This window comes from Lactuca sativa, chromosome 2, assembly GCF_002870075.4.
Source record: "Lactuca sativa cultivar Salinas chromosome 2, Lsat_Salinas_v11, whole genome shotgun sequence".
Taxonomy (NCBI): domain Eukaryota; kingdom Viridiplantae; phylum Streptophyta; class Magnoliopsida; order Asterales; family Asteraceae; genus Lactuca; species Lactuca sativa.
In genome coordinates, this window is record NC_056624.2 from 215,138,251 (window position 1) to 215,161,169 (window position 22,919).

At 37.4% G+C, this 22,919-nt stretch overlaps 2 protein-coding genes and 1 pseudogene across 3 annotated transcripts; 2 read left to right on the forward strand and 1 right to left on the reverse strand.

Annotated features, from left to right (window-relative positions):
• Window positions 1-7,711: 7,711 nt before the first annotated feature.
• LOC111905762 (E3 ubiquitin-protein ligase SDIR1) lies at window positions 7,712-10,227 on the forward strand. The gene is made up of 9 exons (XM_023901503.3): window positions 7,712-7,942; window positions 8,633-8,767; window positions 8,851-8,905; window positions 8,986-9,038; window positions 9,132-9,360; window positions 9,452-9,569; window positions 9,649-9,700; window positions 9,772-9,894; window positions 9,984-10,227. The coding sequence occupies exons 2-9, from the start codon at window positions 8,690-8,692 to the stop codon at window positions 10,143-10,145; spliced, it is 870 nt and encodes a 289-aa protein (XP_023757271.1). The 5' UTR covers window positions 7,712-7,942; window positions 8,633-8,689; the 3' UTR covers window positions 10,146-10,227.
• A 595-nt stretch (window positions 10,228-10,822) lies between these two features.
• Window positions 10,823-12,776, reverse strand: LOC111905763 (peptidyl-prolyl cis-trans isomerase FKBP20-1). Of its 2 annotated transcripts, none has more exons than XM_023901505.3 (5): window positions 12,623-12,776; window positions 11,675-11,796; window positions 11,368-11,581; window positions 11,189-11,281; window positions 10,823-11,115 (listed from the first exon to the last, which is right to left on the reverse strand). In XM_023901505.3, the coding sequence occupies exons 2-5, from the start codon at window positions 11,781-11,783 to the stop codon at window positions 10,962-10,964; spliced, it is 570 nt and encodes a 189-aa protein (XP_023757273.1). In that variant the 5' UTR covers window positions 11,784-11,796; window positions 12,623-12,776; the 3' UTR covers window positions 10,823-10,961. The 2 variants fall into 2 exon arrangements, with proteins under 2 accessions (XP_023757273.1, XP_023757274.1); XM_023901506.3 differs by having other exon boundaries at window positions 11,675-11,806; window positions 12,623-12,759.
• A 4,148-nt stretch (window positions 12,777-16,924) lies between these two features.
• On the forward strand, window positions 16,925-19,251 carry LOC111905798 (exportin-2-like; annotated as a pseudogene).
• The last annotated feature ends 3,668 nt before the right edge of the window (window positions 19,252-22,919 follow it).

Genomic DNA, 22,919 nt, shown 5'->3' on the forward strand with positions numbered 1-22,919 from the left:
ATGCACCTGAATCAAATAACACCTGAACTGGGAGGCCGTTCACATGGAACGATCCTAATGCATACATATACATACAGAGCACATATCAATAACATAACATCATAAAAATAAGATAGAGGGAAAGAATCATACCCGTCACCACATCGGGTGCGGCGCATGCCTCCTCGGTAGTCAGCTGAAATGCTCGGCTCCTCACCACTGGAGCCTCTGACTTGCCCTGCCGGCCATCCATGATCTGTAGGGTCGCTGGAGCTGGCGCCTTCACCGGCGCTGAAACTATCAACTGGGGGCAATTGGCCTTCTTGTGGCCCCTCTGGTTGCAGTGAAAACACAACAACTCTGATGTCTGAATAACTGCTGCCGGAGCAGTGCAATCCCTGCTGAAGTGCCCAGACTTGCCGCACTTGTAGCAACCTGATGATCCCATCCTGCACGCCCCCTCGTGCGGCCTGCCGCATTTCCTGCAGCAGCGCGGTCCTGACTGGCCTTTCGGCCTACCATCTGATCCCTTGGGCTTCTTCCCCGAAGCCCCTCCTGCCTGTCCCTCCTCCAATTTCCGTTTCCGGATGTGCTCCAAATCTATCTCCCTCTCCCTCGCCCTGGCAATCATAGAGTCCAAGGTAGGGCAAGCCGAAAAGCTAACATGCTCCCGGATGTCATCTCGTAGCATATCATGGTAACGAGTCCTCCTCATGTCCTCATCACCGGCATACTGGGGCACCAACAAAGCCCTCTCCCGGAACTTGGCGGTGATCTCCGCCACAGTCTCCGTCGTCTGTCTCATGTCAAGAAACTCCCTGGCCAGCTGCTGAAGCTCGACAGTTGGCGCAAACTCTACCCTAAACCTGGTCACGAAGTCCGACCAGGTCATTGCCTCGATAGCTGAGGCTCCCAATGAGTCACCCACTGACTCCCACCAATCCCGGGCTCGGTCCCGTAAACATCCTGCTGCATACCTCACCTTCGACCCCTCGGGGCAGAAGCTAGTCAACTGGGCAGACTCGATGTCTGCAATCCATCGCCTGGCAGCAATGGGGTCTTTCACCCCATGGAAATCCGGCGCACCACTGCCCCTGAAGTCCTTGAAGGACAGTGTGCGAGATCCTGACTGGCTAGATGCCATATCACTCCTGAATGCCCGAAGGCGATCTTCCATCAACTCCATGATCCCTTCCTTGATCGACCCAAAGAGAATGGGGGTCGACTTAAGGATGCCTCTGGTAATCTCTGACGCGATGAACTCGCGTAGTCCCTCATCAACCGGCTCGGAACCTGATCCCGAACCTGACCCCTCTCCTGAACCGCCATCTACCGGCCTTGATCGAAGTACCACCATTCTGCAATACATCACAACAATCATTAGTGATACTGATACTCCCTGAGGGAGCACAACTACTTACAAGTTCCCTGGTCTTATCTTGGCCTCCCTTCGTTCGGGTACGGATCCTCTGCTTTCAGTAGTACGGGCCCATACTACCTTCAACATCTATCCGTACCTTCTTCAAGGAATGCCTCGACTCCACCAGATCCCTTTCACTACTGCTGATCACTGCTATACTCATCCTAGGCTTGCCCTAGGGAAATCTATAATTCCACTCTAACCAGTCCTCAACTGCTGCAGTCCTCTTTGTAATGCCAATTAGCCATTACCCGAATACCATCACATGTGACGAGGCTCAGATAATCCTTCGAGTACCCGACTCGTCCCTACAACGGTTGGACTCAAACAAGAGCTGCGCAGTAGGATCAAATCCGACACTCTAAGATTATTCAACCCTGATCACATGTGACGTGACGCATTCGCCTAATGGCTAACTCCCATTATTCAGAGTCCCACGTAGCACGAAGCAAGCAGCATTCAGATAAGGGTAACAATCTCAATTAACTCTATCTACTCTCAGGAACTGAGCTAGCATAAAGTGCTAAGCTCATACTACCAGGCATAACCTAAGCAGGCTATCCTACTTACTGTTTACTCAACAACTAGCATGCAAGTTCTCATACAACTGGAACACATAAAGCAGGCACATAAGGCATCACTCCTAGGTCCTTAGTCCTATTCTAGCATGCTGTTCTACAAAAGCTGATAAACATAACATAAACTTGTATGGGTACTTTGGGGAATACTTACTTGAGCTCCGCCGGTCGCGCACATCACACACTTCGTTCTTTCTCAAAACTCTTTTCTCAATTCTAGAGATCATTTTCTTTTAGAAAATCTTTTATTCCCACGATTTGAGTTCAGACACTCCCGAAGGCGTGTCCGAATCCCTCAAACCAGGGCTCTGATACCAACTTGTAACGACCCAAATTTCACGTCCAAAAATTTCATTTTAAAAAACATTACTTTAGAGAAACATTAATTGTTAAAAACATTGATTGATCAAACCATAACAAAACGTAAGCCATGTCTAAAAATCAAATCATACAATCATCATAATATCAGAGTATATATCCCAGAGAATCTCGTAAGTGCGGAAATCCGTGCGTGTGCATGATGTGCCGCTACCGCGCCGGCTCCTTCCCCTTCGACGAAGAGGTACCTGAAACCAAAACCATAAACTGTAAGCACAAAGCTTAGTGAGTTCCCCCCATCGTACCACATATCATACAAACAATTAACACGCATACTGCCAGGCTATTCTGGGGCGCCTGACTACCCGGTACGGCCGTTCCGGGGTGCCGTCCTACCCGTGTCAAGCCATTCTGGGGTGCTGACTACCCATGTCAAGCCATTCTGGGGTGCTGATTACCCGTGTCAAGCCATTATGGGGTGCTGACTACCCGTGTCAAGCCATTCTGGGGTGCTGACTACCCGTCGGTCCTAACAACCGAACACAGGGGCTGGTCCCCTCATACTACCCCTATCGCGTATAACATAACAAGCCAGCATGCAAACATATCATCACATACTGTCAGAGGTATCTGGGGTGTCTGACTACCCTTCGGTCCTAACAACCGAACTCGACTACTATCACATACAACATATCATGCTAGCATATAACATATCAGGTAGTAGCAACCTAGATGATATCACAAAGACAATCATCTATCATACGTCTCCTACTGGTGGGTCGGCATTATGGCCTTAGACCCACCGCTACTGGAAGGTAAATCACCTCAAATAGGCTGCTGGTTTGTGTGGGAACTGGCTGTCTACTGCTGCTGCTGCTAACGTCCCTCGACTGTAATTCCACAAAACGATCAGTCAAACACGCTAGATGTTCTTAGGGTAAAATGACCCTTTTACCCCTCACCAAGTCAAAGACCAGGTCAAAGTCAACTTCCAGTTGACTGGACTCGCCGAGTCCAGAGAGCAACTCGCCGAGTCCATCTCTCGCTGATCCGGTCCCACTCACCAGGTCCCTCTTTCACTCACTGAGTCACCCCTGACTCGCTATCCGGGACTTTGGGGCCGACTCGAGTACCAACTCGCCGAGTCCTGCGAGCAACTCGCCGAGTTCCTCGAGCAGGTCCTCTGCTTGCTTCCAATCCACACCAAAACACCCCATTCGAGGGTTTGGGGGGGTTTCGAGACTACGTTATACGGTTAATTCCATGCACAGGTACGAAGGGTTGAGCCTTTGACGCTTAAACCCCTCGTGTTCTATGGATGTTCATATTACTCGCCGAGTTTGAAGAACTACTCGGCGAGTTCCAGGCAATCTTCATAGGACTCGCCGAGTTTGTTCATCCAACTCGCCGAGTCGACGACCATCTTCATAGAACTCGCCGAGTTCCACCTTGGGACTCGCCGAGTCCTTCGACCCACTTCCTGAGTAGGCCAGATCTAGGACATGCAACACTTCCAGACCACAGATCCATGGTCCTAGGGTTCATTTACCACGTAAAGTTGTAAACTTTACGTGCATGCATGGCCCTATGAGCTCAAACATGTACTTCCAAGCTATACAAGAGGTCCTATGCTCATTGGGGACTTCCACTACCTCAACCATAGAGACTTTATGCTACTATGAAGTCCAAAAGGTCCACATCCGAAGTTCTTGCAGAACATTAGCCATAAACACATAGAGATTTAGGTTTTTAGGGCTTAAAACCTCTTTTCTTAGGGACAAAAAGGGGACTAACGAGCTAAAGATCAAGTTAGGGTCTTTTCTACCTGAATGGAGGCCTTTCATAGAGTAGATTCCGGATCTCCTTCCCTTCTTGCACTCTTCAATCTTCTACTTCTTCTCCCAAGCCCCAAAACACCTTCAAAATGTTAACAATCACCCACAAGGACACAAAGGAGGCTAGGGTTTCGTTCTACAGGTCTTTGGGAGTGCTCAGGGAAGTGGAGGTTGGGTTAGATCGATTAAATAGGGTGCAAACACCCGGGTTAGGGTTTAAGTCCAAACAGGGTCTACTCGCCGAGTCCATCGGACCTACTCGCCGAGTAGACCGAGTAAATCCCGCGTCTAGTCCCGCTTCTACTCGGCGAGTCAGTCCCTCAACTCGCCGAGTCCAAGGCTAATTGTGCAAAATAAAGAGATTTAATAATCACGAATACATACCAGGAATCAGGTGCTACAAAAGTTGTAGATCATGTCGATACCTACACGTGGATATAAAGAAGTTAAAAAATGGAGCTCATATGCAAAAGTTACGGATTTTAGAAAATAATTAATTTGCTTAATTAACTTCGGAGGTAACATGTGGCTAAATCTTGACCATTGCTTTCTCCTCACGCCTTGCCATCGGATCTTGACACATAGTCGCGTACACATCGCATAGCGCCTGGTAAGCCCCGTGTACCGAGTACGCCTAGCATACATCAAAGTTATGCCCAACATAACCCGATCCTCCAACCTATAAATGTGAGGCGCTTTTCCTCATTTCTCTTCACATCTTTCTCACACTTCTCTCCCAAACACCCCCAAACCCTCAAGGTTTTTCCCTAGAACCTCTTAGGTGTTAGAGGCGAGTCTCGGAGTGCTAGAAGGCTCCGAGAAGAAGAGCTTTCGGCTCATAAATTTTGCCTACGCAGAACCCGGTTCCTCGCTAAACTCCCTTGTAAGTGAGTTATGCTTACCCTAATTTAAGTATAACATATGTTTAAGTTCATTATCGTTATTATGAACCCATAACACAAGATTTATCAGTGATTCAAAGTCATTATACTAATTGATCTACTTACGGGAGAGGTGTCTAAAATTGTCACATTGGCTTGGTTGTTGGATTTCAGAAAAGCTATATGCCGAAATGGTCCTGCCTGCCAACTGTCATGCCTAACTGATCCTTACTTGATAGATCATGAAAGCAGACTCTGAGTTCATGATAAATCTACACTAATAATTAGTCGCAATAAATGTTAGACTAAAATCTAGTGATAACAATACTACGTTCATCGAATGAAAAGAAAATTGTTAAAAGCGGAGCGCTGCCCGAATTTCGAGTCATTACTTTAACAAGTGAGTGCATAGTTAATTTCATCTTACACATAAATATGAATTATTTAATATTAATACATGCTATATGTGCTTATTATCTGTGTTCCTGATATGTTTTAGATGAACGATTTATACATGTTTTACGTGATTTAAATTGTATATGTATTTTTATACTTAAACATATATTGGGTAAAGATGGGTAGATAAATGATGAGAAATGAAAGATGATATAGATGATGAGAGGTGAAAGATGATAAGAAGCCTTGACTTTAATGATGATCCAGTCATCTAGCAGAGTATAGATGACGACCATGGATTATTCTAGACAATCCAGTGGAAGGCTAGTATGCTCGCAACCTGTAGGTGTTTTTGAACTACATGTTCACCAGATGTACTCTAAAAACCCTGACAACTATGGACTTGGTTCCTTATGAATGGACGTTGGCAACTATGGATTTAGTGCTCTATAGATGAACGTTGGAAGTTATGGATTTAGTGCCCTATAGATGAACATTGGCAGCTATGGACTTAGTGCCTAACAAATAACATCGACAACTATGAACTTAGTGCCTGTTGGATAAATCCTGGTAGCGATGGACTTCGTGCCTAATCCTTAGGAATGTATGAATGAATAATAAATGATTCTTAGGGTAGATCCTTAAGAATAAAGAAGATAACGGGGATAGGAAGTTAGGTTAATTGTTTGATGATTAAACATAATAATTATATTATTGTGGGTTGGAAACCATATGTACTCACCAGGTTTCCCAACCTGACCCATTCAATTTATTTATATCACAGGTGTCGATACGAAGATACATTACACTGAGAGATTAAAGGAGATGTAAATCATTTGTGTAAATGAATGTAATGCCTGTTTATGCTTATGTTTCTGTATTGACGATAACATCCCAATGTTTTAATATAAACAAAATACATTTCTTCGAAAATGCTTTGATAATATCATTATCCTGTTTTCTTGGAACAAATTCCACAATATTATTTTTCAAAAAAGATAATCTGATTTTTAAATAAGTATAAACAAATCGGTCTTTTCTGGCCTTGAAAATTGGGAAGTCACAAGTGCCATATCTAACATCACAGTTACTAATAAATCAATATACATGACTATTTGCTGCATTTTCCATTTATAGATTATAAATGTAGTAAATAACACTATACTTTCAATTTACAACTTTTTTTTTTCAATTTGTTTTATTTTTTTTACAAAAAACAAACACTAAATACCAATGTATTTTTCCATATTTAGGTGGTATATGTACTTAATAACAATGCACTTTGACCTTACTTCCTTTTGTTTCTATTTATTGCACTCTATTTAAATTTTTTTACCAAAAAACAAAATATATTGTATTTGTTGCATTTTTTTGTACTTAGCTGTTAAGTGCATTAAACAACAATGCCCTTTTGCTTTACACCTTTTTTTTTCTGTTTTTTTCTTCAATTTCTTATTTTTATTTTTTTAACAAGAAAACATTAAATAGCAATGTACTTCGAGTTTACACCTTTTGGTTTTTATTTTATGCATTTTGTTTGATTTTTTACCAAAAACCAAAACACATTGTTATTTGATGCATTTTTTCATATTTAGGTGGTATATGTACTAAATAACAATGTATTTTGACCTTAAATCTATTTGTTTGTGTTTTTTTTTTTTTTTCTTTTTGTAATTTATTTGAATTTTTTACCAAAAACCAAAATACATTGTATTCGTTGCATTTTTTTTTCATATTTACCTGGTAAATGCAATACATAGCAATACACTTTTACTTTACATTTTTTCCTGTTTTTTCCAAATTCTTTTCATTTCTTTACCAAAAAAACTAATTACATTTCCGGTTGGTTCATTTTGCAATTTTGTTGGAAGCATCTCACACCAAACTTCAAAAGGGCTTCACCATGAAAGACAACTCTCACAACACCGTCTCCACACAACCAGAGCACCCGAATTACAAAATCCTAAAAACCATCATTGAAGACATGAAAGTCAAAAGACCTCTCCATGGAAGACAACATCTCATTCATCATTGCATCAATCCACAAAAGGATTACGCTACATTTACGTTCTACCTATGTCTTTGTCCACTAAAACCATGTTTGGCTTTTAATGAACGTAATGACCTCCACATCAATACATAAATAAATAAAATAGTTATATTAACATCCTTTTGCAAACACTTTATGGCTTCCAAAATGGAAGAAACTTCCCTAGTTCTATTATTTATGCTTGTTATATGTGGCTTTAGGATACATATTAGAAATCCCTATTTTTAATTATCAAGTACGAGCAAATCAAATGTGTATATGATATATGAACGGCATGATCTATTTTGAAAAAAGCAAAATACCGAAGACCCAAACACCCCCTCCTCAGCGGCCGAATCGATTCGATCGACAAGTGTATCTCCTAACTCCCAAGTCCCAACCTCCGTGTACGCCCTCTTGAGTCTTGGCACATATATCACAGTTTGCTCTGGTTACCCCAAACGATTAATCATACGCTTAGATCAATCGACGTTAATTCGAACTCTGTAAGTATCAATTTCTCTTGCTTGCCAATATTAAACGGATTTTGCAAACGTGTTGCTGATTTAGGGTTTCCTATTACTCTTTCATCAGTGATTTGTAGCTCTGGATCATATTTCGTTTGAATTCGTTCTTAGTTATGGAAAATATGTACTTTGTCCATTTCATTTCCTTAGAACCGGATGCCCTGTTCGTTTGAGAGGGGAAGTCCATGAGAGAGTTATGGGGTTTGAAGTTTTCGAAATTCTATAGCTGCATGGTTTATTCAAATATTTCTATCGCTGTGCTTCATTAAAACGTTGTTGTTCTTAATTCCAGCGCACAGATCCGTACCTTGTTTTTGAATTATTGGAGCAATGCTGTTAGGTCATCACTGTCACATCAAATGTTTTTTCTAGGGTTTCTGTTAGAGAAGACATGTCAAATTAGCTAGGTGAATTTCTTGATGATGTTAACGCTCTCATCATAGCTAGTTTTCTTTAGTGTAAAAATACCATTTACCGAGTTTTGAAATGGAATGATGTATGTAGCTAGAACTGAATTCATACCCTAAATGAATAATCTAAGGTACAGTCTGGAAGTTCATCGTTTGGATGGTTTCTAAGGCACGGTGTTGGACTCTCTATCTTAACTTGTTGATGACTTGTGAAATGGTTGGCTTGTTAATGTACTGATGGCTGAAGGTTTTGGTGTAGGACTGGTTACTGCTGTGAAGTGGCTTATAAAGTTTTTGCACATAGAATTCAACAATTATGAGTTTTGTCTTTCGAGGGAGCAGGGGAGACATTGAAACCGGATTTCCTGGATTTATACCTGAACGTCGCTCAGTGGTATACCCTATATATTTTCTATATTATGTTTATATGGCTAAAACCATTAATATTGTGCTAAATTTGTGATACTCTATTTTCAGAGAATCCATGCAGCCCGACCTGTTAATACAAACTCTCTTGCCTTTCTTGTCACAGGTACATATTTTCTTTTTGTGTATTTCATTTCACACAAATAGATACTTAATTTCATCATTATCTGTGCTTCCATGTTACAGTTCTTTTGTTGTTCATGATATTGAACTCGCACCAAATGTCACCAAACTTTCTGGTAACCTGAAATTTTTTCTCTTTTTTATATTTACAGTTCCTTGTGGTTAGATAGTCTTTTAATGTGTGTATCTTTTTTTTGGGGGGGATTTAGCTTTGGCTTGTACTTGGTGTGTTTTTGATGGCTACAAGCCTAAGAATGTACGCCACCTGTCAACAACTTCAAGCCCAAGCACAAGCAAATGCTGTGGCAGCTAGTGGGCTCCTTGGTCATACTGAACTGCGGTTGCAGATGCCACCTTCTATTGCACTTGCCACACGAGGCCGATTGCAAGGCCTCAGACTACAACTTGCACTTCTTGACAGGGAGTTTGATGATTTAGGTACACGTTTACTGTCTGTGATATATATAAAAATCATTTGGATTTTTTTTATTATTATTTTCATTTGGTACATCTTTTTACATGTTTGCAGATTATGAAACTTTAAGAGCACTGGATAGTGATGGTGGTCCAACAGCCAATTCAATGAGTGAGGAAGATGTAAATTCTCTTCCTCTCCACAAGTACAAGGTTGCCAACAACTCTAAAAGGTAATAATTTATCATTGGCTTCACTGTTAATTAACTAATGTAGTTATGAAATTTATGGATGCATGTTTTAATATCTCAGTGGCAGTGGTAGCTTATCAGAGGAACAAGGTTCATCATCAGCCACCACAGAGGTAATTACTAATTATATGATATATCTATATAGTTCTTTGTTATATACATTTTGAATGAATCTGGGTAGCAGAAGAAGGTGGAGAGTGGTGGAAATGGAAATGGAAAAAGTTGTGAAGATGAATTGACATGCAGTGTTTGTTTGGAGCAAGTTAATGTAGGTGAACTAGTTCGTAGCTTGCCATGCTTGCATCAGGTATAAAACATATTTTGAAATGAAAAGTAATGAAATTTGGTACAAAAATAAAAAAGTGATGTATTGAATTGAATTGCGTATTGTTTTAGTTTCATTCAGAGTGCATTGATCCATGGCTACGACAGCAAGGAACCTGCCCTGTTTGCAAGTTCAGAGTTGGATCTGCATGGCGGCATGATGAGAACCAAGAGGAGATGGATGATGATGATGACGATGACGATGATGATGATGATGCATCACTTGGAGTTTGATCCAACTGATTTAGCTTTTGGGCATTTGCTATTAAAGAAAAAAGACATTTAATGTTGATAATACACAACTACTTAACTGGAATACCCACCTGCATGGATGAAATAGGCTCTGATTGTATGTAAAAAGCTAACAAATTTTACCATATGGGAAAAATAACAACAATAACCAACTCCCATATCATATGAATGAATGGGCAAGGGCAAGGGCATGCCATTTTAGAAACTTCCATCTTCATTCTGTTCCCTCTCCTATGATTTTATCAGCTTTGAAATTGTAAACCCTCTCTCTCATTTCAATCGCTAATTCTTCCAAACACACAAAACTGCATACTAAAAAGAGGTCAATCTGTGAATATATTCTTGCACCTCATGTATGTAATTCTGCTTATCAACTATTAGACTCCGTTCTCATCAATTGTAGGAAAAAGCTAACACTGTGGGCTTCTGCCAAAGGACCAGGCCTGTGAATGTTGTAAAGGATGATGAAGATGTAGGTGACCTTCACCCAAAAAAAATCACAATAGATGAAGATGACGATGATCTCCTAAAAATGAAACGAAGAATAAGTGGTGTGGGGCTAAAACATATACATACAAGCAACATCAGAATAAGCTAGGTAAATAGTAAGTAAGCAAGCAAATACTAATACCAACCTAACCATAAATAAGGATGAAACAGAAGCTAGAAACAGAACTATTATTACAAGCAAAAGAAAATACCCAATGTGTTTATTCTCAACAGATGATATTGTTTAGTTTAGTTGACTAGAGATATAAAAATGTTTTAAAAGTAAAGTTTATGAGAAAACAAATAAAACTATTTTCCCCCCTTGGCCTTTCCTTTCCCTCCGCCTTTCTTAGCATCCATTTTGGCCTGGATGCGAGCTGCAGCTGCTGCCTTTGCTTCTTCTCGCTTCTTCTTCTCTTCTTCCTTTTGAGCAGCTGCCATTTCCCTTTGCCTCTTCAGCTCCCTATTTATTATAAAAATATACAAATACTACATTAATTTGTAATTATATAAAAAAAGAAGAAGAAACCACTTACTCTAGTCTAGCCCTTTCATCTGACACACTAGCCACACTAGAACCCTTCCTTGGCCTGCAGGCCACCAGCTCCACCTCAAATATAAGAGTTGCACTGCCAATGATGCAAACAAATTCAATTCATGGTTGGGTTCCTAAAATAAATAAATAAAAAAAAGGGGAGGTTTAAGGTAAAATTACTTTGGTGGAATCTCAGGGGGAGAACCTGCAGTTCCATAGGCATAATCCGACTTGCAAGTAATTTTGGCAACCTCTCCAACCTTCATGGTTCTTAAAGCAACATCCCAAGCCTTTATCACAGATCCCTTTCCTATTTCAAAGCTGAATATTGTGTTGTCTTCATGTGTAGTATCAAATACTTCACCTGTCTCTGCCAGTGTCCCTTCATAATGCACTGCCCAATTCACAAACAACATAACAAATCAGATGTTATCTATATATACTAAAGAACCCAAGCCAATCTGTTTTATTAGTTTTGGCTGAATACCATCAACAAGAGGTAGGTTGTCACATGGACCAATTGCTTCAGGTTTGGCTCTCTTCACAATTGTCTTCAACACACCTCCATCTCCAGTCAAATCAATTGTTTCAGCCATACCTCCCTCCTAACTGGGGTCGCCTCAACATAAAAATAGAGAGAATGTAAGATCATCTACTTCCTCAATTCCTCTTCAGTTTTGAATTTTATGTGTGTATAAAGTATATATTAATAGACATGTAACTGCAAACTAACTCAACTCCAACATATAATCAAACCATCTACCCCAGATGTGGATTATGATTCCTCACTTAACTCAAGTCTAGTTGAACCCTATGAGTTATGACAACACGCCACTGCCACATTATTAAATGTCTTCAAAGCTCCATGCTTTTTTTTTTTCAAACCTTTTTTGACGTTTAAACAAATCTGTCACCATCTACAATACTAAAATGACCGACTCAATGAACCATTCTTCACACTTGTAATTCAATCACTAACAAGATAAACACTTCACACAATGCTTTGGTTTCAACTCTCCTGTTCTAAAACTAAACACCACTTTGAAGCTTCTGAGTTTCCAATATAAAAATCTTCAACTCTACTAGTCACAATCATGAGCATCGGACCATAATATTTGCAAAACTAGACTTATTAATGAAATATAGAGAGTATCTGGATCTAATTACGACATTTCAAAATCTATCCCCAACTAACAAAACCCTAGACTCCTAGACCACTACATAACAAAAATTCACACACATCTGAAGCTCGAATCCCACAAATACAACTCCTATGATACACAAAGTACAATTAACAACGATTTCGAAAAATGAACAGCTCCATAACAACTAAAACACATCGAACTCGATACCAACTACAGAATTTAAGACATATGTTGACAGATAGAAATCCTAATTATTAAGACAAGAAAACATTCAAGAAATTTATAAGTACCAGTTGCCGGAGACGATTGAAGTAGCGTGTAAAAGCTGCGGCGAAAATGGAAGAAATCGGAACGGCGATTTCACGGGAAAATTGCTGGCCATACCCTTCCGGTTTGTTTCCTTTTTCTTCTATAAGTGCCGCCTCGCTTTTCTTATAGGCTGAATGAGAATAAGAATAAACTGATTGCTACCACCACGCGCGCGCGGCGCGTGTGTTAGGCTAATATCATTTATAATCTTATTAACAATGATTTTTTGCAAATATTTTTAAATTCATCCGGAATGCTTTATACTTTATGATTTTTATACAAATTTAGTCTTTGAACTCTAAACAAATACTCCAAGATCAATAAGGGGATACGATTTTGGGAGAAAGAACATTTTTGGAGATGGGTTGCCAAACAAGGCAAACCCAAGGAATAAGTGTTCTTAATAGAACCAACAACCGCAAATTAGGGTTTTTCAATAAACAGTGAAGTCGGGTCGCATCCTTACTTAAGCGCGTTGCACTTAAGGGTTTTTCTCAAAACCCATATTCCTTATCAAAGACTTAACAATTTCAGAAACAGATGTTACAGTTCGGAACGAACCGATTGGTTTTCGTAAAATAAAAAACGGTTAAATCGGACTTGGTGGTCTTTTCATAACATACAACTAATATCCTCTAACATGGTGATGATTGACTTTTTCCTTGCATCCCCGATGACACTGTTGAAGTTCTCAAATAATCCATTTCTCCACTGCATCACACATCCTTCCCTTTTGAAAGAACGCTATACTCCAGGATTTGGGGTTTGTTTCCATAAAACAAGCAAAGACTGCAAGGTTAAGCACTTCAATTTCCTTCATGGAAATATTGAATAAAGGCTCAGTGGATGCCTTACTTGCCTTCCAAAACATGGCCTCATAGTGTACACCACTAAATCTTTTCCTAAAGTTGGCAACAATATGTTATGCACACTGCTTATGTTCCATATTAGGCAGTACTTCTTTGACAGCCTCTAACAGCCCCTATGCAACAATGATAACATGTTAGATAAAATGAAATCACCAAGTACAATATTTAAAAGTAGGGAAGTAAACGACATAACTTATGCAAGGTCATCTCTAAGGTTTTCCAAAAATCATTACAAATTTTCTTTGTTTTCTACACAGACAACTGGCCATGTAATTGAGAATATGAGATTATTGGCATCCCTTCTTACAACACATATTAACTCTCTAGTACATAACCCCTTTAAGATGCATCCATCTAAATTTATAACCCTTCTACAGCTCCTTATTTATCCTTGCTTTAGCCTATCAAAACACAAGTAAAACTTGCTAAAATAATTCTTACCATATGGCATATAATTCACATCTATTTTGATGTTGATCTTGGATTTGATATTCTAATCTCTTCACCATATGACCAGAACTTTGCATATTGCTCCACTAGTGTTCCTTCAATCAGTTCAATGGCATACTTCTTTGCTCTTCTACACTGTCTCATGCTCAAATCTATACCAAATTTCGCTTTAACTTCATCCCTAAGTAGCCTGACACTAACCTTTTGTTTCTGTAAAAATTGTGTTGTGTGATGAGTACCTATCCATGAATAATTCACAATTGAACCTAACTTGAAGTTTCTTGCACAATTATGCTCATTTATGAGACTCTTAATCTGAAAAGACTTTTCCTCACTCATCCAAGAAGCCCACATTCTAAGCTTGCACTGCCTAGAACAACATTTCATTAAGAGCCTCCTACTATCATTTTTTTGTAACATAATTGATAACCATTTGCTACAACATAGTTACACATCATACGTTTCAGTTGTTTAGGACTTACAAATCTTATACCTAATACATGCTTATGCTTTTTCCAATGAACTTTCTCACTGTAAATAGATTGGCCAATAGATATTACCTCATCCTCATGTAAATGATCATATAACTCTTCACGAGGTGGACTGTTTGGGGGGGGGGGGGGGTGACTTGCTCCTTTGGGCACAACTTACTCACAAACTCATCATTTATTGTCTTGTTCATAGGAATGCACTCATCAGGTTCAGTGTCCACTTCCATGTGAATGTCATCATCCTGCTCACCTTGCAAATCCTCTCTAGCACCTTGGATATCATCCCTACCACCATGTAAATCCGGCATGTCGATTCCATCATCCATATCCATACGACTTTGCACTTCTTCATGAACTTCATTTGCACTAGACAATTTGTCTTAAGAACTGCAAACTTATGTTTGCTCTTCAAGAATCCATTGATGTAAAATAACACCAAGATGGTCCATGTATACATCAATTACACAATTAGAAGCATACCTTACTTCGATTAGTTCCATGTAATCCATGTTAGTGGCGATTATCCTCAATCCATCAGGAACGACAATATCGGACATACAAAAGTACACATTCAAACATCTCTCAACAACGAATCTTTCAAGGAACTCCACAAATTTGCTATTACCTATTCCAGCAAAATCAACATCATCAAACCTTTGCTCGACTCCATTTGAGTAAGTAATAGAGGGGTACCTAGTAAAAATTCCGGCAAAATGTAGATCAATCTTCATGGAAATGCCCATAGCAACGACAAAGTTCGCCGATTTAAGCGACGAGCAGTTGAAGAAAAGAGTAGGACTGAAGAACTGTTGAACAAAGGATTTGGATGAGGATGTTACAGAAGAAAGAGTTCGAAATAGGCAGTTGATGGGTTTAAAACATACAATATGTCTCATTAACTCATATATACGTGGCAATGACGTAGACTTAATAAATCTGATTGTATATTATGTGGAATTGGAAAACTACTACGTGTGATGGGTGTCACCGGGTGACCCCTTCATATTTCCAAAAGTGCAATTTTAAAACCAGAAAACAGAAGTACATGCCCTTAAAATGCAAAAAATAGTCACGAGGGACCATTTAAACAATTATATGTAACTTTATAGGGCTACAGTGACAATAACCCCATGTTTTATACCTGCTTGACATATTTATTAAGTGAACAAACTAAAGAATTTATACTTTTGCTTATATTATGTTAATTTCCTATATGTTGATCATTTTTTTTTATCTTATGTTAAAATTTTAACAAGTCAATAAATTAAATGGAAGTTATTGTTGGTAAATTAAAGAATTCATCAATCATGCGACATTTTAGATATGTGAAATTCTATTTGGATTGATATAAAAGTGTCATCATTTGAAGACATGGTTTGGTTTTAATTTAGTTGTGTTCGTGATACCTCTCAAATTATAATTATAACTTGTAATATAAACCTGATTAAACCTTGTTCACCAAGATACCAGTGAGAAATGGCACACACAGGAAACATAACGTAGGAAATACAAAAATAGGGGAGAAGAGGGATTATGGGAATTTTACTTGTTATCCAAGTATGTGATTGAAACAATCCTGAAAACTTAATGTTAAACATAAACATAACATGATAACACCTTATTTATACCAACCGTGATGAGTCATCCAATACAAAAACTGAAAATAAAGAAACTTTCCAAAACTACCCCCGAGACTAAAATGTCCCGGTTTCTAAACCATACCAATATAACTTTTATTTTATTTGCTTGTATGATTTCCAGTTGTATGGTAGTTGGTTTCTTGCTAAAAGCTTGTGGTTTTAACAGACATGCATTTACATAGATATCTAATTTGCTTCACTATAGTATATGGGACTCTTTTTCCCACTAAATTTTACACCTCTTAGAAATAGGGTTGTTTTAGTAAAGATCCAAAGATTCCGTTTTAGACCAAGAAACACTTGGAATGATTTAATATCATGTCTTTGATATATATATATATATATATATATATATATATATATATATATATATATATATATATATATATATATTAAAGCTCATTGAGCTTAGCAATAATAACCCTTAGTAACTTTACGATTTACCACAATTTTTTAGTTATTTTGATTTTTTGGCCGTTACAGTCAAAACTTTTACATTTTGACATAAAAATACAAAAAACTTATAGGTTTTTGTCATACAATCCTTTAGCTAGTTTGACATTTTTGGTATTTATAGTCAAAACTTTTACATTTTGACATAAAGACACAAAAAAATCTTGAAGTTAAATTTAAGATGCATTAATTATAGAAAATATTTTTAATCTAAAAATACGAAATACATTGGAAAATATTCTCTTTAATTAGATACCAAACTATCCAAACATATAACATTTTGTAAAGCACAAGTACCGTTTATGTAAATTCCCCTTTTCATCTAAAACTATATATTCCTTCATCGCCTTCTCTTTTGCTCTCTCGTACTTCTCCTTTTGCAGCGCTTCAAATCGATATTTGCTTCCGCGGTTTTCTTTTTTCAGAATTCGATCCCTATTAACTATCACTGTTGAAATCTAAGTTTATATTGTTCATATACTTCTAATTTTCAGGCTCTTAAATCTTGTAAAAACCCTAGAGATGGATTGGAATCCACAAACCCTGCAGTTTCTGTCGCAATCTTTCCTCGATACCCTCTCCCCTCAACCCGAACTCCGCCGCCGTGCTGAGAATAAGTTAGTCGACGCCGCCAATACTCCTAACTACGGCCTTGCTGTTCTTCAACTGGTTGCTGAACCTTCCGTTGACGAGCAGATCCGCCAATGCGCTGCTGTTAACTTTAATAACCATCTTAGGACCCGGTGGGTGCCCTCATCTGCTAACCATATTCCTGACTCTGAAAAAGAACAAATTAAGACTCTCATAGTGCCTCTCATGCTCTCCGCCACCCGGAAAATCCAGAGTCAGCTTAGCGAAGCCATAGCTATGATTGGAAACAGTGATTTCCCTAAGTTATGGCCGGATTTGCTTCCTGGCCTAAAGTCTAGTCTTGAAACGGCTATCAATGCGAATGATTTTGCTTCTGTTAACGGTATTCTTTCTACTCTTAATTCTTTGTTTAAGAGATTCCGGCAAGAAGTTAAGAGCAATCCCATTCTGTTTGATTTGAAATACTGCTCGGATAATTTTGCTGCACAGTTGTTGAGTACTGCTGAGAGTATTTCAAGTAAGATAAATGGTGTTGGATGTGTTGCAACCCTCCGGCAGTTACTTGAAGCACGAAGGCTCTGTTGTATGATATTCTATTCGCTCAATGTTTTGGATGTGCCTGAAAAATTCTCGGATAAGGCAGATGAATGGATGAATGAGTTTAAGAATTATCTCAGCGAGAGGTACCCAGGTATAGAGGAAGGTGGTGATGCAGACTGTGTTTCACTTGTTGATGAGGTACGAGCAGCTGTATGTGAAAACATAAGCCTTTACATGGAGAAAAAGGAGGAAGTTTTGCAAAAACATTTAAGTGAGTTTGTAGAAGCTGTTTGGAGTGTGGTTGTAGTTGAATCAGCATCTGCATCTGAACGGTTGACCTTGAGTGGGCTCAAGTTTCTGACCATGAATTGTTTGGTGGGGATGAGATATTGCAGCGGATTGTTATTCCAAATTTGATGTTAAGGGATGCAGAGGAAGAGCTGTTTGAGAAGAATTATATCGAGTTTATAAGGAGAGACATGGAAGGGAATGACCTTGATACAAGAAGGAGAATTGTATCTGAGCTTCTCAAGGGAAAAAACAAAGAGGAAATCAGGGCAATGATACACCATTGGTTGAAAGTTTTTGCTGAAAACCCAGGTGGTAACTGGAAGTATAAAGAGTGTGCTATCTACTTGGCTGTGTTTTTTGCTGATGATCATGTTGTTGATGTTGAAAGTTTCTTCAGATCAGTTATTGTTCCAGAGTTAGAGAGTAAAGACGTGAATGGTTTCCCAATGTTGAAGGCAGCTGCATTGAAGAAGAAGAAGGATTTCATCTTCTCAACACAGTGATTGAGAGTTATGAGTATGGTGTTATAGAAGAATACATGAACCACATTTGGGCTTCACTCTTTAATCGCCTTCAAAATCAAAATACCAAAACCCCAAGACTTGTTAGGTGTGTGATCGTATTTATGTCTCTCTTTTTGGTGAAGCATTGGGTGCAAACTCTTGTGGACCTGGTAAATTCTGTTGAGGCCAATTTATTTCATGTGATTTTAGGTGAGTTTTGGATACCCAATCTGAAGACCATAAATACTGGGTACAACTACACAGAGGTCAAGCTGAGTGCAGTTGCATCGACTAAGCTGCTTTGTGAATCGGCATTATTGTTGGATCCTGCAGCTGAGGAGCTTTGGGGGAAGTTGCTGGATGCCATTCTTACTCTTCTTCTGCCACTGCCACTGCCACAGGAGGAAAGGGAAAGAACCGAGGATGATGATGATTTTGATATTGATTTTGGGGGTTTTGTTCCTCTTAAAAATACCGGTGGTAAAAAAGATGAGGATTGGGATCCTTTGAAGGAAATCGAGGATCCAAAACACTTTTTTGTAGCTTTTCCTGCAAATCTCTCTTCACAATTCAGTGGGAGATTCCCCATGGTTATTACCAAACATCTTTCTCCACCTAATCAAGCTGCACTTGTCAAGCTATGCAATTCCTACAATATTGCCATAGTATGAACACAAGTATCAATCAAACTTTTTTTATTTGTTTGCTGTTTTAAACTTAACTACAATCACTAAGTATATATTCTTCTTCTTTTTATTGAAATGGTGTCTGATTATTGTCGAGTCTGTTTGAACAAATATTAAGCTTTTAGTATGTCTTAACATTTTAATATTACAGATATTAATATAAAATGCAACCGCCTTTTTTTTTTTTTTTTTTAAACTGGTTAAGTCTCTCCAATACACATTTCAATATTCTTTATTGAAACTTTTTTATACAAAGAAATAGCAAACCAACTTTCATTTGCTTTGTATTGCTTTAAGTAAATCCATCTTATTGTCTAATAATTGGCTACATTGTTACAGAGTACATGTCCTAGTAATAAAATAATTGGCTATAATCGGTTGATTTTTCAATGTTTATCTGCAAAACCTATATTTAAAAGGTCATAACTTATGCCATAGTTAATAAACAATAGATAAATAGTCACTACAAGTAACTATATGAACTTGTAATAACAAAAAGCACCCAATCTACATATATTAAAACATACATTTTAACACATGTGAGTTACATGAATAATTTACCACTGATAATCACTTTAACCTCCATTATCTGGGCCTTCAGTTTAGACATTTTACTCGTTTCGTCAAGATGGTATTGGTTTAAACAATACCCCATCTGTTTCTTTATCTTCCGCCTATCAATCACAGCAAAAAATAAGATAAAAACATCATTCATGATAACAAAAACCAAGGCCATGATAAATTAACTATAACAAAATCATTAAGATCACATAGCAAAATACGTACTTAAACAAGGCTGATGCAATAAATAGCACTGTACATTTTTTTGATCTTATTTTATTGCATTCTACTTCTATTACAGGATTGTATTTATTTCTTTCTCATATCACTCTATCTAAACTCAGACATGTGGTTCTTTATGTTATTTGTATTTTTTTTTATGTTGTTAACAACCTTAGAGCATCGAGTTTATGGGTGTGCAATTAGCTTAGTTGGATCTTAACTTACACAATTGGTTTCCAATAAGCCTTGATCTATTATGAGATTATGGGTGCTAATCTTCGGTTCCATGTTTTGTGTTGCAGATCTTTTGTTTTTATGGATTTGGATGTGAGAAACAATTTTTTATGTACGATTTTTCTATTCTTAAGCTTTGGGTTCAATTTATCTGCTGTTTCTTTTTAGTTCTGTTAAAGCTCCAACAGAATTTTCAAGATTTGATTTTGGATCCAACTTCCTTTCATCACATCAGGAATGATGAATAGCATCCTACTTTCTTAAGATGCCAAATTTTGTCCATTTAGGTTTGGGTTAAAAATTAGTAACGCAACTAATAGCAGTGCTTTCATATAATTCTTTTATTCATTTAAGTCAAAACACCATCTGTTTTTGTATAACGCAATTAATAGCATCCTACTTTCTTATACTTTTCATGGGATAATTGTTTTTAATAACATTCTACTTTCATTTATAGTGTATTATAGCATCTTAGTCTCATTTTTTTTTCATTCCAACGTTGTAATAGGAAGAAATGAAAATACAATGAAATAATATATATATATATATATATATATATATATATATATATATATATATATATATATATATATATATAATGCTCATGTTTAATAGCGTATTATAGCATCTTATGGTGTTTGAGGTATGAAATTCCATTTTTTTTCATTTAGAGCGTATTATAGCATCTTATGGTGTTTGAGGCATGAAATTCCATAGATAATGCTCACGTTTAATCCATGTCTAAATTTTCAACAGTTTACCAAGATTTACAATCCACGTGATAGGTCCTAAGACCATCAAAAATGGAGTAAAAAATGAGAAAAATAATGTTTTATCTCCAACACTTATCCATTTTTCACCCGAAAAAATATATTTCAAGTATATTTAATTTTTCCAATTTATATGGGTTGTCAAACACACCCCTTCTACTAATTTGGTTTTAACAAAAATACAATCTATATTTTTTTCATTATAGTAATATTAAATAAATAAGATTATATTTATAACATATTTATAGGTTTTTGTAAAATACCTTATCGTGTTTTAAAATTTCTATATGTATTTAACTTTTTATAATAATTTGATGAACAAAAAACAAACTTTATATTTATAATTAGTTATATAATTTAATATATAACAAAATATTATAAGTATTAAATATTATATTTAAATTATAAATAAATTTAAAATGTATAAATATATAAACAGAGGGACTAAAACCAACAACATAAAGTTCATCCCCATTTTAGGAGAAATGAATACTATAACACCATATTTGGTGTAATACTATTTATATCCCCCAAAATGAGGGAATAAATGGGGATGAGTTGGAGAAGAATGAGGGTAAAATGGGAAAAAAATGGAAATACGAGTGGGTTGGATATGCTCCAAGGCAGTTTCGATGTGAGTTATTTAGATGGTACTACTTTCTATTTATACTTTTTAGTATAACAAACAAAAGTAAAATCGAGGCATTTTGGAATAAATATATATAAGAAAAAAAGGATCTACTTTTTTGCGTTATAATCTGTCGAAGAAAAATGTGGTTTTTGGATTCTATTTGAAGTTATAGTTTGTTTTCGGTTTAAAATATTGACAAACCAATCTCATTAGTGGATTTCACTCTAGGTGGTGTTTGATATGCGTCTAGTAAACGGAACTACTCTTTTACAAAATGTCTATTCTTTACTTTTGCCTCATGAAGATTGATTATTACATCAACAAACAATGTTTAACTTGAAATTTGGGACCAAATTTCTGAATTCCTAACCTATTGGATATTGATAAACTTTAGAAATTGAAATTGTTTATAACTATTTCCAAATTGCCCAAATGTATGTTTTAAGAGCCTCCGGGTTTCCTTGATGCACATTATTTGTATCACGTTTGCCGGCTTAAATGTGCTTTATGTGGCTTGAAACAAGCCTCTCGTTGGTTTCAACGACTCAATAATTTTCTCATGCGTTTCGGTTTCACTTGCAGTTGTGCCGATACATTTAGGGGTGTAAACGAGTCGAGTTGAACCGAATACTGCTAAGCGCGAAGCTCGAGTCGCTAAAATACTCGAGCTAGAAGCTCGACTCAAACTCGCCTCAAGCCTAAATTTGAAGCTCAGACTCCGACTTGTGTAATACTCGATACTATCAAGCTCGGTTCGGCTTGATTTTTTTTTAAAAAGTAAAAATCATCAAATACTAAAAGCATTCTGCATGTTTTTATATTGTTCTAAATAACAAAAAAATCACAATAAAACATCTAATGTGAATATAACATCAACCATCTATGTCATTGCATTTTACGTATATCCAAAATACCAAAAAGAAACGTTCTCAAAAGTTTTTTAATACAATTTAAGTCTTTACTCCTTAACAGGCACCTAAAAGCTAAAAATGTTTAAATGTTTTAATAATTTAAAAATATACAAAGGGTAAAAATGTAACTTTATAAATACTCGATTAAGCCCCCGAGCTTACTATTCGAGCAGCTCGAGCTCGAGCTCGACTCGATTAAAGTCGAGTCGATTTCGAGTATTTTCTAAGTCGAGCTCGAGTTTCTTGTGAGCTGTCTTGCCTCGTTTACACCCCTAGATACATCCTTCTTTGTCTACAAAATGGGTCTTGCCTTCTATGTTTATTGGTCTACGTCGATGAAATTATTCTTATGAGAAATAATCCACAAACCATCAACAAAACTATCTCTTCTCTTTACAAGGAACTTGCTATCATAGACGTGGGTAATCATACCTA